Raw genomic sequence first — 18,128 nt, 5'->3', positions numbered from 1 at the left:
ATATACAGTTTACAAGTACTACAACCTGTAAAAGAAGTCCACTGAGAGCACTTGAGAGAAACTGAGCGCCTCTGCAGCCCAGTGGGTACAAAGCTCCGTCCTGGACGCCAAGTGGTCTGGGCCCAACCAAGCCAGGGCCAGTGCTCACACATATGACTGCCGATACCAGGTCAGCATCAAGTAGAGCCTGCAGTAGCCTCACATAGCTGACTGGAAAGAGATATTGAGAAGGTCAATTGAAATCTGGGGGCAACAGAATACCTTAACACATAGGAAAGAAGAGCAGAAAGCAAACACGTAGAAAGTAAGGCCAGAGGAGAAACAGGAATATAATGGAACAAAGGGGAGTGAGAGAATGAGCAAGAATAAAACATTTTTTTAAGGGGGAATGAAAGCACATAGGAGCGGCTGAGTACATGAAAGACCCTGGGAGTATGTTTTGGATTAATACCTGACAAAAAGGGGAGCAGGATGCAAGGGCATAATATAGAGAGTGTGAGGCAGTAAAAGACAAGGTTGAACAGGACAGCAAAACTGAGGGATCAAAGTAGTGATGAATAGACACGGCCTAAATGACTGCTAAAACAAAACAGGATAAACAGAGAGCACTTTCAGACACTTGAATCGCACTCATGCCATGTACACTGAGATTAGAGGTCTCTGGGGTTGGGAGGACTCAATTAGTGGCAGCAAAAAATCGTCAGGAGAGACAGAGCATTGCAAATAATAATAAAATCTGAGACAGAAAAACAAAGAGGAGACTGAGTGAGTGAAAGAGTGAAGAGAGAGAATGAAAGAGTGACAGTCAGGTAAAAGGAGGGAGCCAATACATCACAACGATCCTGACAGGCCACTTATCCAGCTGACAGACAGAGATGCAGGAGCAGTAGGGATGATCTGTCTGCCAGTGGTGCCGAGGGATGTGGGCCACTTTAAATAATGAAAGCATGTGAAATGCATGCACAGCATTTGGTTACCTTCCTAAATAAAACACTGTCAATCTACACATGGAGGAATATATGTAAATGCAAACTAAACAGTGGTGAACCTCACTCTTTTATTGTCAGTCCTGAGATTTACAGGATACAGATCATTGCAGTATTTGGTTTCACATATGATGTGTGTTTGGACAGAAAATATGCAGTGGAGAAGTGAGAAGAGTATCAATAGAATACACAAAACAGGAAGAGCAATAACAACAACAAAAACACAAGCTGTGCACATAATATTCTGGAAGACCACTGAGGCATTCTTGGGTTATAGACACATCACCATGATGTATTTTTTTAGCATCTGCTCTCTGCAAGCACAGGAGTCTTTCAAAAATAATCATCAGCTAAAATTCAGAGTTTGTTACCCAGCAAAAGATCATCTGTGTTTCTTTTCTGAACAAGGAGTTGCTGCACAGCTGTGTCCAGACGCCAACTGATGCTCTTATGGACCTTAAACAATGGGGAAAACAAAGAAAACAAAATAACAAGGAAGAAAGGGGAGAGGAAGAATAATATCCAAAGACCAAAAAACTTTTTGCAAGAAATATTATGCCTGCAGTGCCAGCAGGGAAGAAAATACATTGTTTTACACCACAGATGCAGAACAGATTAAATTGGTGGTTTTATTCTGCACCCACATCTAACTACACTCTATTGTACTGTAAGCTTGTGTCTTGTCCTTGACGATGCCTTGACCATAGAAAGTTTCATCCTTATGGTGAGAGGTGTGTACCTGAGCAGAATGAACACGTTGCAATTTAATGAGAGAGGACAGGAGTAAATGGCTGCAGCACAGCAGGGATGAAGGAGGAAAGGCTGACGGAGGAAGGCAAGGAGTAGGGGAGCAGGAGGAAAGGATTGTCTGCAGCTGGTCCATCAGTCCAGTGTTCGATAGCAGCGTGGAGACAGCTGGGGAGGAGAAGGCACTGTGCCATCACTCTTTGATAGGAGTCACACTCACGTATCATGTGTGTGTGTGTGTGTGTGTGAATAGCAGTTTGTCTGGATTTATATATGACGACATGCTACAGACAACCACTCACATTTATTGCCCATTTCTGAGGCACCTGTGAGGACTTTGCAACATATGTCAAATTTGGAACGTGTGGGAAGCTTGTTAAACTTCACACACTACAAACAATACACAAACAACACACACACATACGCTCTCATTCTCACACACACACACACACACACACACACATGTTTTTGTACCATTTAGCTTAGTGAGGAAACGCAACTCAACTTCGGTGTGACCGAATAAGAGCAACAACTCCGAATGCGAGCAATAAATACCCTTATTTCCCAGATATTATATAATTCAACATGTTTCTTACATATTCATACAAGTGCACTCAAACACACACACACACAAAATAAAATCACCTTCTCACTTTCACTGCAACTGAGGTCTACGACCTCAGCCTTAATCAAGTGAGGACTCGATGAACACATACATTAAATTGAGCATATACTGTGTTATTGCACCAGTAAAATTCAAATAGAATTCAAGAGGATACAACTTACGTAACATTGCAGTTATACACCCTACATGGACAACCAACCAATCCCCAGCATTCAACTACACGTATGATTTCATATTATTTTAAGGCAAAGGGATACACTACTATTGTGCATCTATCGTCAGCGGTGTAGCCCAACGTTGAAATAACTAAAAAACTCACCCCTAGTGACGGAGAAGCAGATGGTGAATGAAGGTAGGCTGCAACAGGAGCAGTAAAAGAATGCTGTGGGGATAATTAGCTTTGCTTTTAATAGCACGCTGCTTTCTCGCCACAAGACTTATTAACAACACAGGAGCTCAGGGGCCTATGAGCTTTTTTTGTCCTTGGAATTTGTGCAGGCAAATGATTGAGTGTGATATAAAGTCCCAGTCAATATGTCACATAATTTACTCTTTACTGTTGGTAAAATGCAGTGTAACATGTTTTGATCCATCTTGATGATTCTTGTTCCTTATTTGAGCTATGTCTTTTATATTTTAGGCCAACTGATTCCAATTTCGTGTTGGCCATGTAAGAATCAGAACTGACTTGTTTAAAGAGATTAAGGAAAATATGTGAATAGAAATCAAGACAGTTGGAAAGAGAGGAACAGGATGTCTTACCTCTGTCAGTGCAGTGTGAGGGGCACAGACTCAGGCAGCAATACAGGTAACTGAGGGCAGGCAGCAGGCTCTCAGTATTGGTGGGCTTCAACCTTCCTGCTATATTACTTACTGGCAAACACACACACACAGGAGTTCAGGTGTTTCTATTTTATCGTTCATGTTGTTTTAGAGCTGCAACTAACAATTATTTTCATAATTAATTGATCTGGTCGATTTGTATTGGTTCGGTCCATAAAATGTTGAAAAATGTTGATTGGTGTTTCCCAAATGATGAGCTCTTTGCCAAATGGAATTGAAGCTGATGAAGCTTTAAAATCAGACAGCTTGTTTTACTTATTAAAACAAACGTCTAAAAATGAATCCTCTACTATAAAAATAGTTGAGATTTCATTTAGAAATCAGTTAACAGAATAATTGTTGCAGGCCTTTGTTGTTTTGAGACACATTCCATCCAAAGACAGTGTGACAGACAGCCAAAAATAACAAGGGAGGACAAAAATGTCAGATTTCGTTAGCATGACATATCTCGGCATTTGCGAAATGGTGTTGCCAGACTCATTGATTTGTGATAATCCAATTTCCCTCAGTATATGTGGCACTTTTTGCATGTCAACATCCAAATGAGCGAGATACACTTTAGTGCAGTCACTATATGTTTGTGTCTGTCATGTACTGTTTGTGTAGTTTGATTACCCCAAAAAACTGTTGTTTGTCTGTGTGCATGAGAGACAATGTCAAAATGTGCTATTTTTGATCTATTATAAGATTGTGTCTAACTAATTGTCAAATGCAGACAGTGAAATGATGAATCACAGCCAAACAAATCATGAGCATTAGCAATGCAGTGTCGCAAACATTCATACTACTGCCTCTCACTTGGAGCTGGCACTAAAAGTTGTGTTTGTGTGCCTCTGCACACTGCTGTTTAAGAACATACATCTTTATAACACCATGATAAATAAAGCTCACACATTGTTAACCTAAACTGTAATCTAGCAAGCTTTTTGCTGTATAGTGTAGATCAGGCTGTCAAGTACACAGAGAAAAAGAAACATAAATGTGTAGAAGTTGTGTGTTTGTGTAAGTATACAAATAGATGGGGGTTGTGGAAACGGATGTTTTCCTGCTCCTTGTATACCATGCCTGCAGCACTTTTTGACCTCACCATGGTAGAGCAGCTTGAAGTGCACTCCGTCCATCTTACTGTAGGAGGAAGATAAAGGCAGGTCACTGGCCTGTGTCACACAAAGCAGCTTCAGCACCAGAGGGAGGGAGTTCACTGCGAAACAAAGACAGATAGAAAGGCACAACTGTAAATGAAAACTTGAAAAAGAAGCAAGGCAGTGAGTGAGAGATCAACCTCATAACAGTGAAGTGGGATTACAGTGAGAGACAAGAGTATGAGAGGGTGAATAAAACGCTGCCTGAAACTCCTGAATTAATATTCCACCTTAATTCATTACTTGAACTGAAAACCTAATGTTCCCGTTTTAGTTTTCAGAAGAGCCAAAATCGAGGACGTTGCATAAATTGACACTTTTTCAAACAAATTTATTATAATATCATGCATTGACTGCTACTGGTTGGTAAATAAGAGTCGGGAAAAACAGCAATCTATAGGATAAAGCAAAGATCAGTTTTGATTAGTGTTACATACAATGGAGTTTCAGGTCATTCTTGAATTCAAATAAATGTTTGTGCCAGATGTAACAAAATTCCCTAGTGATGAGCTTAATCATCACTGGGGCATTTCAATAATCTGAAAAACACGTGGTCATTGTTACCCTGCCAATAAAAAAATACCATCAAATTCTAATCAGTTCACCTATGAGTCCAAGTAATGTTTGTATCTAATTTGTAGCAACACAACAACATTTCTGCTGGGCTCAGCCACGATGACAGCAACCTTTTGATGTTTGATTTGACTTCACTTCAGTGCTAAACCAGCTGGGCCTGATTCTGGAAGTTTGTGTCATTGACATCACTATGTGACACATGTCTCACAGTGTCCAGCTCATCAGACTTGCATAGTGCAATGACAGAGGTTGAGATGCAGAGTGGGAATTAATGAGGCTCCATTCTCCCTATTACCAGTCAGTAACACGTCAAAATTGAAGCTGGTATTATAAACTTTGTGACTCTGACCTTTGATCTTGAGATAATGTATGTTATGATTTGGCACTATACAAATAAAATTGAATTGAATTGAATTGATCATCAAATTTCATATTTCAATCCAAGGAAATGTTTGGACTAAATTGGACAGATAAATTGAAAACATAACACCCAAATGGCCGCTGTCAGGTGCAGAAAAAAACAAAAACAAAAAAAACACATTAACACTTCTATTTGAATAGTCTGCGTCTGATTCCAAAGAGGGTTAAGGGTGAATGAAACCCTAGAGAGAAAGCAGAGAGGGAATGTAAAGTAGGAGATGAGCTGCAAGATGACAAAAAGCAGGGTATGGTATTCGTTGGAGGAAGATCAGGGAGAATAATCATCTACCACTGATGTGCATAGCATTTAAATATCCCCTCTTGGGATTCTCCTGTATTAGATGCTAATATAAAGCATATATTAATGCAGATGACAGTGGGCTGAATGTATGCATGTGCTGATTAACAGTGTGTAATTTCCACAGGGCAGGGGATAAGGAGAGAACATGCAGAGGCTAACCACCACTGCAACAGTTTGTGAATACCCAGCTGACACAGGGGCATGTGTCCTTTAGCTGTACTCATTAACATGGTTGAGTAAACACACAAAATATCTGGCACCTCAGCCAAAAGCATTTTATAGCACAAAATGGAACCTGTAAACCTGGAAGTGCTCAATACACTGCTTCATTTGGACAAAATGCTTTTTTTGATTTAACAAGAATAAAACTTTGTTATTTTCAAGAAGCATTTGTTCTGTGATGACATGATGATTTTTGTCCTATTGTTTCACTAAATTGTCTAAGCTTTTGGCAAATGGATTCAAGCAAAACTGTGATAAATTGCAATCTAATGACAAGGGGGTGTTGTTCCTTTTCAAGACAGCTGACAACATTGAGCAGGGCTGTTCTTCATGTCTGCAGAATACGATTCTTTCTTTAATGAGACATGATCGACCAGTATATTAGACCTTATGAATCTTGTAAACTTGTCTTGGTTTCATCAAATCTGTTTGATATATGGAATGTCAGAATTCTTTGGAGATGCATTTCACCAAAATAGCTTTTCTTAATCAAAAAGAGGATGAGCATTTGAGAGAACATAGCCCAGATGTGGATGCAACTGCTGGCAGTTTATAAGACTGAGATTTAATTAAGCAACTGAAAACAGACTGCCAGGGTGGATATGTTTTCTTACATCTTACATTATAGGGCAAACCTATGAGTGTGTATGTATTTGTATTTGTATGAGCTTGTACAGGAGCAGACATTTTCATTAAACCTTCCATTTGCTTTACAAAGTCTTAATATGTACTGTATAACTTAGGCAGAAAAACATCCTGGAGAAAAACAATGTCAGCCACATCATTAAAAGTAAACCCAGGAGAGTAACTGGTGATATTTACCTCAACTGTACCTATTTTAATGAGACATGTCATATCAAATCTGTTGACACATGCTAAGTTATGAATGCTGTCAAAAATATATGCCTAAGTGTTATTTCTTTTGCAAAGTTAGTCTGCCAAAGTATGTTTTCCTTTTTTTAAAAAAACAGGTAAATCTACAGAATTGTTTGCTAACTAATTAAAAATAAAAAAATATGTCAAAATATCTGTTTATGCTGTTTTCTTTTTGCGGCCTAAAATTATTATTCTATGTTCAAAGCACAGGCTTAAAGGCAGAGCAACGATGCACAGGAAGTACATCACACTAATTGTCACTGATTTTGCAATGGGTAATTAAGTGGAAGGCAGAAAATGAGCATGATGAGAATAATCTGACTGCTAAATTACTTGCACTTTAGCTGATGTGTAATGTGGTATGTGAAGGCATCTGTGACAGAAACCTATAAAGGTGTTATTTAACTATGTAAAAGTATCTCTGAAGTTCAGAACTTTTCAGTACACTTTGCAGACAACCAACTGACAGGGGAGATTCCTTGTAGAGTGATATCACTTCGATCAGTATGATTAAATTACAATTAAAAAGTAGGCACAGTACTATGGATGTGGTACGTGATTCAGCCCAATGTGAACGCAAATAGAGAGGGTCTGGTTCAGGACACTGACCGATTGTTATCAAACACTGTGATCATACATAATGTGTTTAAAAGTCCCTGATTGATGCACATTAACTTCAAATGAAGGAACCCATTAGTGTCTCATTGCTGCAGTGCAGATAAGTGATGTCACAAGGACTTTATGCTGCAGGACTTATTTGTTTTTATTATGGTTAAATTTCATTGAGCCTCACATCATAGTACAACTCGTTACAGCAAATAAATAACTTAAGCCTCAGGGTAGTTGCCTTGAACCTTGAATGCATTTTTAGATTCTTAAGGACAGGAAATTTGAAAATTATTCTGTAAAATATTCAGTGAGGTCATTGTCTCTTACACTGTTTGGTGTGCCCCTCTCCGAGCACATGGTCGACATTCTCCACACTGAACCTCTGCAGTGCCTGAAGAAGGGCTGGTCTAAGTCTGGAACACAAATCCACTTCATACTCTCTTTTACCACATAATCGCACCTCTAGTACGCCAAGGGCTCGCTCTGCTAGAGGGGCCTCCCTGGTGCAAAGCATGTCCTGTAGTGATACAGAGAATGAAAAACAAAGACAGACACTTGAAACTTTACAACAATTTAAAGGAAGTACTATGTCCTAGGCTTTATTCTAAAGCCAACCAGGCACACAATGCTAAGATATTGTGTTTTCCATGGAAAGCAAGTCTGATACAGTACTGTATATTTGGATGTAACATGTTGGCCTTGTCTGATTCTCACCAGGAGGATCAGTATGACAGCTGGATGCTTCTCTATCAGCGTGACAAGCTCCTCAGTTTCAGTGTCAGGCTCCTGATTGTGAGTCTCCTCTTCATGATCTTCTCTCTTCTCCCCCTGCATGACTGCCTAAACCCAGGAAGGAATACCAACCATCTTTTCATCAGTTCTGATGTCTAATGCATCACATGCAACACCAATCATTAATTAGTGCATTCAAATAATCAGTAAAATATTTAATGACATTTATCATCTGAGACCAAAGTGAAATGACTGCCTCCTTACCATGGACTGCTCTGCATCTGTGTGCTGTGCTCGATTGTTTAACCAAAGTTCCAGGACTAAGGGCCCAAATTTCTCTGCTAGCTCCGGATAGCGAAAGATGAAATGGAGGAGTGCAGGATGGTGAATGTAAAGGGAAGAGAAGCTTTGACAAGAGGAGAGTGCCTTGCTGATGCAATTCAATGGAGCCTTAAGTAGATTGTAAAAGAAAGACTGAATAGTATTTTATTCAGGGCAGTAATTCTCACACACAAGTTAATACGTCTGTGGTTTAGATTTTTTTTTCCTTACAACCCAAACTAGACTATCTTAAACTCTCTTTTTGTAGCCTTTAAAAAGTTGATCCATAATTCTATAGCACAATATTGATTTTGAATCACAAGAAGAATATGAGATGTGTAGCTTTGATTTTCAGCATTCCATGGCCTACATTTTTAACTGTACAAAAGTGTAATACCAGTGCATAATGTCCCCTTTCTCTGTGCAGAGAATTTAGTTTTAACACCTTAATCTTAATGAAATTCTGACATCCTAATGTGGCATGTAGATACACATATCTCGAACTGTTTGACATGACTTGACAAGTGTTTCCACAGTGTTAACATTATTTGGATTAGTAGTGAAACTAAACAAAACTGAATATTTTCAACTGAGACAGACCTCTCCTTACTGCTGTAAATGTGCACATTAGTATAAATAAACGATAAGGCATGAAGAGTAAAGCAGTTCAATAGCAGTTGTATGTAATGGCAATTCATATTTGGCATGCTCTGCAAAATATGGAGGTTTATCAAAGTGATCGGTTACCCTGTCAAGACTCTGGCTCTTGTCCTGTGTCACTGCAAGCAGGTAGAGGGCAGAGCGGAGCACTGAGCGAGGCAGATCACAGCTGCCCTGGTCCTGCACTGAATGCAACCACCACAAAACACTGGAGAACACAGTCTGGTCTGGTAGGAGCCTGAACACAACACAGATCATGACACCAGCATATTTTAAACAAACATACAGTCAGTGTCATTGCACATTTACAAGTAGAAAACCCATTCAGTGTGAGGGTAATGATGTGGACAACCATACAAACTCTGAGTGCAAAGCAAAGTGTTATAGGTACATGTTGATGTCGTAAACTCAATATGGTCTCTCCCACGCACAAATGCACACATACTGTGCACAAACACATTCAGTGAGAATGTATTCCAAGGCACGGACATGCACACAGTAAATCATGAGCCTCATGATTCTCTGCCTTATATCTGCCTTGTTATTTCACAGTCGCACCTCCAATGAACAGGTCTTATCCTTGAGTTTATATCTGCTGACTCCTTCAACGCTGTAAATCTTTGAGCACATTTATCATTAATCTTGATGAGACCAAATAGTGGCAAGGAGAAACTTTCATCCTCTTCCTCAAGGTTAATGCACAGCTATGATTCCCCTTGAAGGACAAATAAAACCTTCCAAGGAAGCTTTAGTATCTCTGGGGTCATAAAATATCTACTAAAGAACAACGTTGTTGGGCCAGAGAGTGCTGTCAGAGTAGGAACTGAGCTACAGTGACATGCAGAAGCAAATGGTTTCATGATATAGAGAACTCCTGATGCTGTGACATGACACTAGATCCTTTCCTTCATATACACTCCTGACAATGTCTTTGGAATCATTGTTTGGACATTATTGTGCTGCAGTGTTGACACTTTTTATTTAGCTCATTTGTTCATTTTCACCACCACTTAGCAGCTCAAAGCTTGAAGATTGTCTTTGACACGAGTACATGGAAGTGCCAACACCATATTACCTGTCGCCTTGCTGTAAGGCAAGGTGAAGCATTATCACCAGACAGTACTGAGTGGCCCTTGGACCTTTATATTCACACAGCTGGCGTCCTGAGTCTTCGTACAGCAGTGAAGGCCAGTCAGACAGACGACAACACAGAGAGGGAAGGTTGTATAGCAGAACATTTTCCACCTCTTCAACATCTGTGGGATGTACAAGGAAATACACAAAAGAAATGACAGAAACTGAGTTTAATAAACAATGCCTACAGCAGGAACAGAACAAAGCCACGAGAAAGAATAAGAGAGAGGGGAAGGAGATAGATGGATGGAATAAAGAAAAACACAACAAAAAACTAATACTAACAAATTAAATGTTTACTACTAAAGAGCTGTGGTTTATGAAAAAATAATCAAAAATGTGTAGTGATATGCTGATTTCATACATCTACACTACATCCAATCATATAGCTAATATCTGTCATGCAACAAGCTATTGTTGTCATGGATACTTACAGTATATTACATTTTTATATCATTATTTTAAAAAGTCATACAATGTGCTCCAGCAAAGATTAAGAGCTTTTTTTTATGAAAAAAAGAGGTCCCTACAGAAAAGAAAGACAAGATGAAGGCGGCATACAGAATAATGGAAGAGAAAAGTGCTGAAGAGAGTGAAGCTCCAAAGAAGAGATGAACATGATTAATAGCAGGAATCATTGAGACAGCGCTGAGCAGGGCTTCAAACAGTATGATTTAGTCTGGGGGCCAAAGGCAATGACATAGATCCACTGTATAAACAATATGAAAAAAGATGAGAAAAGAGGCAGAAAGACAAAGGAAACCTATAGCAGAGTATTGATAATTATTTTTATAAAACAGATGAAAGAGTAAGACATTTTGAAATTAGAAATCCATAATGCAGAAAACCATCTTTGGTTCTTTCAAGAGCTGAGAAGAGCAAGGCGGTCTAGAGGGGCAAAGATTGAGTAAAGCACATGAGATGCAATTAAGATAGGACTAAAAGAGAACAACACGTGAATAAGGAATGCAATCTTTTGCAGGAAACCACATATAGTAAAGTATGAGGGAATCACAGGTATGCTGGAGAACAACACTGAAAAGAAAGAAAGAAGGCACAAGACATGGACACTGAAGCTATAAAGCCAAAGCAGGGTCTGTGGGGAGTGAGACTACACATCAGAAAGTGAGGGGAGTGATAAATATGATCAGGAACCCAAGCTGGAAGAAGGCTAAAGACCCATGGCAAGACACACGGGCATGGGGGTCTGGAGTCGCCTCTGTGGAGTAACAGGAAAAAATAAATGGTATTGAATAGAAATCAGGGGGAAAGAGAATGGAACAAACACAATCCAGCCATCATTTATAGCAAGCTTGTGGGTGGGGGTGGAGTTGAAAGATGTCAGAGATGACAAAGTGCACTTTAAACAGAGGACTGAGAAAAAATTAGAGAGGAGACAAAAAAAGGGGAAGACAAAACAGACCTACTAGCAGAGAAGAGAAGAAATAAACACAATCAAAAGATTGGAGGCTGTACAGAAACAAGATGGTGAGGGGAAGCAGCAAAAACTAAAACATGTTTGTATCTGGTTTTGTAAGTTTGAAATATCTAACATAAAATGGAACAGTAAAATACACGTTGAAAAGAAACTGGAAGAGATAAGGGTGATTAAAGGATGGAAGGTGTTGACAGGGAGAAAAAGAACTCATCATTCATCCACTGCCACAAACACGTAAACAAATAAACACATGTAAACTCTGCTCACAATATCATAAGAACTTCAGTTTAAGTAATCTCACAGTAATGAAGAAAGGGACAGAGGGTCAGGGACAGGGATGTTAAATAATTTATATATTTGGTTTTGCTCATTTACAACTTCACTCACCTAAACATATTTTATGTAATTTATGGAAACACATCCAAATCCCTTTCTTCCCTTCTGCAAAGCAAGCTAGAGATTTTATCTACTGTCTTTACAGACACTTTTCTTAAATAGACCATTAAATGTGTGAGCCAAGCTGACTCTTTCTGAAACCCTCCTTTGATCAGGGTGAAACACAGAGAGCATCTTGATTAGGGATGACAAGAAGGTGATATACAGAGAAAAGAGGAAGTGCTGCACAGGGTGAACAAAAACTTAATGAGTGTTGGACCACTGACTGGAGCAACAGGGGTTTTTTTTTTTACTAGTGCTACATGTAGCTCTGAGTGTGTCACAAGCGTGTGTGCATATTTGCATACCATGCTTTTTGGAGCCAGAAGCGGGGTCTGACTGGGAAAGTAAACACATACTGAGTTTCTGTAGAAAACCACAGCACGATGCATTCAGTTCTGGGTTCCTGAAAGAATGGTGCAAAAAGGAGAAACACACACGAATCATGAACCTGATTACAAAGACAGTAGCTACTCAGAAAAAAAAAGGAAATACACAAGGACATATGAAACCACGACAAAGTGTATGCAAGTTCCCATACATAGTGAAAAGTGAACTGTGAGTGACACAGCGCAGACTCAACCACACTTATGACCATACTAACACACAGGAACACAAAATGTGCACCCACAAAAGCACATTTGTCACATAGCCCACACTAGGCAGCAGAAACTAGACACATGCAAACAAACTCTGTATGCTTTGAAGCTACAGATCTGTTGCTGAGAGACAGACACACTGCTGAGAGGACAGTCAGGGCAAGATTTGTGCTCAAGCTGTAAAAATTGAGTGTTACACCTTGAGGTGGAAAAGGAGTCCAATTTCTTCCTTGAACTGTTTTACCAACACTCTTGTAATGATGTAATGTTGATCAGATGTATTTGTCTATTAATATTATTGTACGATACACACATGCAGACACACACATTTTGTCGAAAGCTGTGGATGAACATACACTTTTGTGTCCCTTGAACTGTGTACCTGTTTCCTGCACAGAGAAGACCTTTGTGTTCGAGAGCCAGCCTGAAGAACCCGGAGGAGGCTAGAGGCATGGAGAGAGAGAGAGCAGAATTTACTGCATATAACACTAGTCAAACTAAATTTTAAAATACATCAGAGCGGAAAGGAAATAAAAACAAAAAAGAACACTATACACACACTATACTGTAACACATGTTCTGCTATGGATAAAATTAAATTGTTTGACAATTCAGAGTTGTAAAGTTACTGAGTAAAGAGGAAGGAAAAGGAAGAAGAGATGGAGTTAATAGGAAGTTAAAAGAGTGGAGGCGGGAGAGAGAGAATGAGAAATACCCACCTGCTATCATTATGACAATAATCTGTTGCATGATTTAGTCACAATCTAGACCACTCTCCCACGCACACAGACACACACACAAATCTCTAAAATGCACTTAAGGAATCATATTGCTACAATGAAGGTAATTGGATGGCAGGCCTGTTTAAATTCACCTGTATTTAATGTCCCTCGAAGAAAGGGACGTTTTAATTGCATAAAGCCTACAACTCCCTTTCTTCTGGATTTATGCAAAGCCACTACTCATTCATATTTGCAGAAAATTGTTTAACCACTTGTGGTATCAATGTAAAGCAACGCGTCAATAATTGAAACTAAACTTTTCTTGTCATACTACATTTCATCAAAACTATATTCCGGTTTTTAGCTTTATTTCTGATGAAAGTAGATGTAACGGTTGCTTTTGTTGCTTTGGCAAAAATATTAATCAGCACAAAACACTAGGACAGTAGTTTAGATTCACTATTATGCGACACAACGCATTTTATATATATACAAACCTGTATGAGGCCACTGTAGTCACTGGCATCATGACTGTTATCACCGTTTGACCAAAAGTTTAAATTTTCAGTTCACTGACAGGATCGACCAGACAGACAAATATTTGCATTAACACCTCACAATTATAAACAATTATATAATTATAATAAAGAAAATGTGTCCTTTATGAATGCGTGAAACCTCATTTATGACCTGTTTTCTCAATTAGAATTTTGTATGCATTAAAATATATAGACTTTATGTGCTGATTATTATGCTTACATCTATGAAGGCTATACCCAAGGACTGTATGAGCATATTGTTCGTCACAGACAGGGTAACACCATCAGTGCAGTTTACATAAATTGCATCACACTCGAGCCAAACAGAAACACAAAATGTCTGTTGGTTAGCTCTCTCTTGAGCTTGGGTCTGGTTCAAACAGAAAAATGTGGCCTGTGGCATTTTGTTGTCTACTACTTCAAATTGTTTACTAAGATAGTGATACAGGTATCATCATATCCAATGCAAAGAGGTGAACTAACACCATAATGATTGTTTAAAAATAATAATAATAGAAAAAAAATAGAACAGCATATTTAAAAGAGAATTCATAGACTCACCTAGCTTATTTGCAAAAACCGGCATGAGAGGAGGGAGGAGAGTGAACTGGGAGGACAGGACGGAGTAGAAGTACTGCAGTATCTGAGCGTTGAGTGCACGCTCACACGTCCTCTAAACATGAACAGCAAATTACAGACAACTGATTAAAATATCAACTGTAATTCATGTTTACTGTCTGACTGATTTGCAGATGAAATGGAAGCAACTGTAGAAAAATATCAATTAATTTGCATTAGAGCAGAGGCACTGATGGATGGCTAAAATGTCCATGTGTACACAAAGCTAATGAAGATGGAGCCTGTGTGGCTGTGTTTATTAATAAAGTTATTTAGAGTAACCACCAGGCAGAGCATGATAATCACTGTGACCTATTTCTCTGAAAGAAGAAGGTGGGGAGTGTAGGATCATTTTCTCAAGTGTTTGGCAAGAGTGTCCGACAGAGCCAGAAGGTTGAAATGAGAAGATGATAAATGTGACCGTGTGTGTCCAGCTCTCACGGTAACGGTGGGTATCCAGATGGAGTCACAGCAGCGAAGCAGGCAGTGACACAGGGACTCCATTGAGTCCTGAGCATGGCTGTGTTTATCGGGAGCTGTGAATGCATTCTCCTTCAGATCAGGCTCTGATGCACAATCCTCAGCCAACCTTGGGCACACACAACAAAATTAACAACACATTCACAAATTAACTCTAACGCAATTTGTAAATATGAATCTTTAAATGTACTGTACATTGTGTAAGAAAATGTATTTTAATAAGAAAGTCAGAAAATTACCATGTCATCAGAGATTAAGATTCAAGATTCAAAGACAATAAAAGTCTTTGAATCTTGAATCTTAATCAATTATTGTGGTCAATTATTAAGGAGATAATTGTATATTCACAATTTAAATTTTAACGTATGGACCACAAACTCTGTTTATGTTTAGTTTTTGTGTTCTGGCCTATTATGCAATCCACCCATCAACACAGCTTATAGCACTATAACACCCAGGGTTGCCAGAAAAGTTAGTCAAACACTGAGATGCAGCTGTAGGTCAGAATGTTTTTGATAAAAACTGTGTTTGTCGTACTATTAACATGACGAAAAAAAATCTGCTATGAAAAAGGTCTATAACATAAGGTTTATTCAAGACATGCTTGGCATGCTGGCAACCCACAACACCATTAAGTCTGGGGAGAAAGATGGAACGCTGTCCACTATTTAGATTTTGGTACCTGGCCGCAGTTTTACATATAGCCCCTTCATGTGACCTGAATGTGCTGACCTGCAGACAGCCTGAAAACAAACCAAGGCCTGGAGCAGAAACGCCTCAAACCTGGAAGCCGTTGTGCTGAGGCCTGACATCTTCACATGCCCCTAGAAAATAGCAGAGACAGATGGAAAATAAAAAACTAAAGAAGAAACTTTTTTTCAAAATCTCATTACATCATCATCATATCAAAGTGCATCATCGAAAAGATTTCCTCAAAAGAAGTGATTAATGATTTCTCTAAAACAACATTTCTTCCTTGAGATACACTGCATTTTGTCAGTAACTCTCAGCCTTTTGGGCCCCATTTATAGTTCATGAATAATAATTCCGACTCTGAATTGTGGCTTAGTGTGATTACAGTGAAGCATATTTATTTTGTATAATGGAACAGGAATACACAACCAGACATATTTTACTGACAGTCACAGAACTCGCACTATTTCAGTTTCATACAGGATGTATTCTGTGACGCTGCATTGTTAGCATGGTTCACTACAGAAAACGGCAGATCAATTACCAACAGTTAATGATTTTTGTATCTTGTAACTCACAGAGCTTCTGTGATGAGCAGAGGAAAGGAGGGGGAGCTCGGAGAATCGAATAGTGATGGCCTCAACCAGTCTTTCTAACTCAGTGTACTGTACTGGTTGGGATTGGTGGTTCAGCCTGGAGAACACAAGAGTGACAACCATTTATAAAGAGAAACAATGGAAATGTTGACATAGCAGTGTGTTAATGAATGAGGAGGTCAGCATGCAAGTCCTTCATCATTAAGTAATTTGTAATGTTGCATTTCTAAATCCTAGATTGAATCATCCATTGCAGTGTCAGATATTTCCACTCTTGGTCCCTCCAACAGGGATCAAGGCTTGGTTTGGACCACTAATAATCCCAAGGATTTGCTGTACAAGTGTCTTTGACAACGTGTGAGTAATTTATTAAAATGTGTGTGTCTGTGTCCACCTGAAGAGGGCAGTGGCAGCACTGACACCCTGTGTGGCTACCAGCAAGTAGGGGGAGGAGACTCCAGCTATCACAGCTTCTGAAACCGCTACAAACCCGGGACCACTGGAGAAAAGACGCACATTTGGTGGCTGCCTGTACACATAAAGACACACAAGCATTTATGTACTGTAAAAAAAAATGACAGTGCATTCATGGACAGTTTAATAATGTGCCATTGTTCCATTGTTTAACACAAATCGCTGTTTTAAGCTTTGGTACTTTGGTTACAGTACAAAAATGGCATCAGTATCAGTCACTTCATCCATCAGTCACTGGATGATTTTGACACTGATGTCAATAAAGGCACAACAAAAAGCTGACGGCCGGTTCTTTGGCATCATCTACCCACCATTGTTTGGTTTTATGTGTCAATACCAGCAGGGACTGACCTCACCCTCCTTCCATCTCACTCACCTAAACACGTTCTTTTTCTCTCTTTTGGGACTGGCACAGTGCACATCATAAACAAATAATGCTGACCTATTGGCATTTCAAAGATCACCAGAGTGTGTCTCTGCTCCTGGACACAGCCCCACAACATCTGTTGTGATGTTGTTGAGCTGACTGGTTTGCTGTTGCCACAACAGTAGTCACATAGGACATCTTAAATAACACATGCATGCACATAAAGGTGTGCACAGACGCAGACACACACACACAAACACAATCAGCATTTTAAGCACACCTTTTTCACTCAGTGTAAAGGACACATCTCCCTCACCATTTCAAATATTTTATTTACTCACTGTATTACTGCCGTCTGACAGGTGGAACATTCCATTAACATCGTTTAAAAATTGCAGAAATATAACAGTGTGTTAGTAGCTCGTAATATATTTTCATCTGCGAGCCAGCAGACAATTAATTCAAATCTAATTAAACTCACAATAGCACCATATTTAACATGTTTTACAGGAGACTGCCTCGAAGTTGGAAATGCTGTTCAGTTTGTGAACAAATAAAATGGTGTATAAAAATCTTTATCATAACAGAGCATGTGGTTTCGGTAGTAATTACACAGATAATCTATATGATTATAGCTTGCACAGAAAAGAGTGCATGGCACTGTAATGACTACTAAATTGAAATCAGTCTAGTTTGCTATGAATTCATGTCAATCGAGGATGTCACAGGAGTAATTACTTAAGGATTAAGTGTGGGCTAGGAAATAATTCAATAACAATATTTATCGAGCTATAACAAAGATTACATATGTATAGATATAATGGTTATGCACTGTGCAAACATACTTTGAGACACAACATATACTATCTGAGTGTTTGAAGTGTTCTGTCTATAAAAGACATTTAAAACCCAAACTTTTGAACAATCTGACATTTATCATGATAATTAGTGTTATTGTCTGATTGTAACATGA

At 39.0% G+C, this 18,128-nt stretch overlaps 1 protein-coding gene across 1 annotated transcript in view; it reads right to left on the bottom strand.

Moving 5' to 3' along the window:
• The window catches only part of LOC122785199 (meiosis inhibitor protein 1), a 45,449-nt gene that overhangs the window by 14,116 nt on the left and 13,205 nt on the right, over positions 1–18,128 (bottom strand). The window contains exons 11-27 of the mRNA XM_044050909.1: positions 16,709–16,843; positions 16,297–16,411; positions 15,758–15,849; positions 14,987–15,134; positions 14,489–14,600; positions 13,049–13,109; positions 12,376–12,473; positions 10,136–10,316; positions 9,148–9,298; positions 8,333–8,529; positions 8,062–8,164; positions 7,675–7,864; positions 4,289–4,402; positions 3,121–3,231; positions 1,726–1,901; positions 1,358–1,442; positions 26–210 (exon numbers count right to left, since the gene is read on the bottom strand). Of these exons, the coding sequence (XP_043906844.1) occupies positions 26–210; positions 1,358–1,442; positions 1,726–1,901; positions 3,121–3,231; positions 4,289–4,402; positions 7,675–7,864; positions 8,062–8,164; positions 8,333–8,529; positions 9,148–9,298; positions 10,136–10,316; positions 12,376–12,473; positions 13,049–13,109; positions 14,489–14,600; positions 14,987–15,134; positions 15,758–15,849; positions 16,297–16,411; positions 16,709–16,843 (2,254 nt within the window). The remainder of the gene's footprint in view (positions 1–25; positions 211–1,357; positions 1,443–1,725; positions 1,902–3,120; positions 3,232–4,288; positions 4,403–7,674; positions 7,865–8,061; positions 8,165–8,332; positions 8,530–9,147; positions 9,299–10,135; positions 10,317–12,375; positions 12,474–13,048; positions 13,110–14,488; positions 14,601–14,986; positions 15,135–15,757; positions 15,850–16,296; positions 16,412–16,708; positions 16,844–18,128) is intronic.

This window comes from Solea senegalensis, linkage group LG19 (assembly GCF_019176455.1).
Source record: "Solea senegalensis isolate Sse05_10M linkage group LG19, IFAPA_SoseM_1, whole genome shotgun sequence".
Classification (NCBI taxonomy): Eukaryota; Metazoa; Chordata; class Actinopteri; order Pleuronectiformes; family Soleidae; genus Solea; species Solea senegalensis.
The sequence above is the reverse complement of the archived record's forward strand: the minus strand, read 5'-3'. Positions and strand labels throughout refer to the sequence as shown.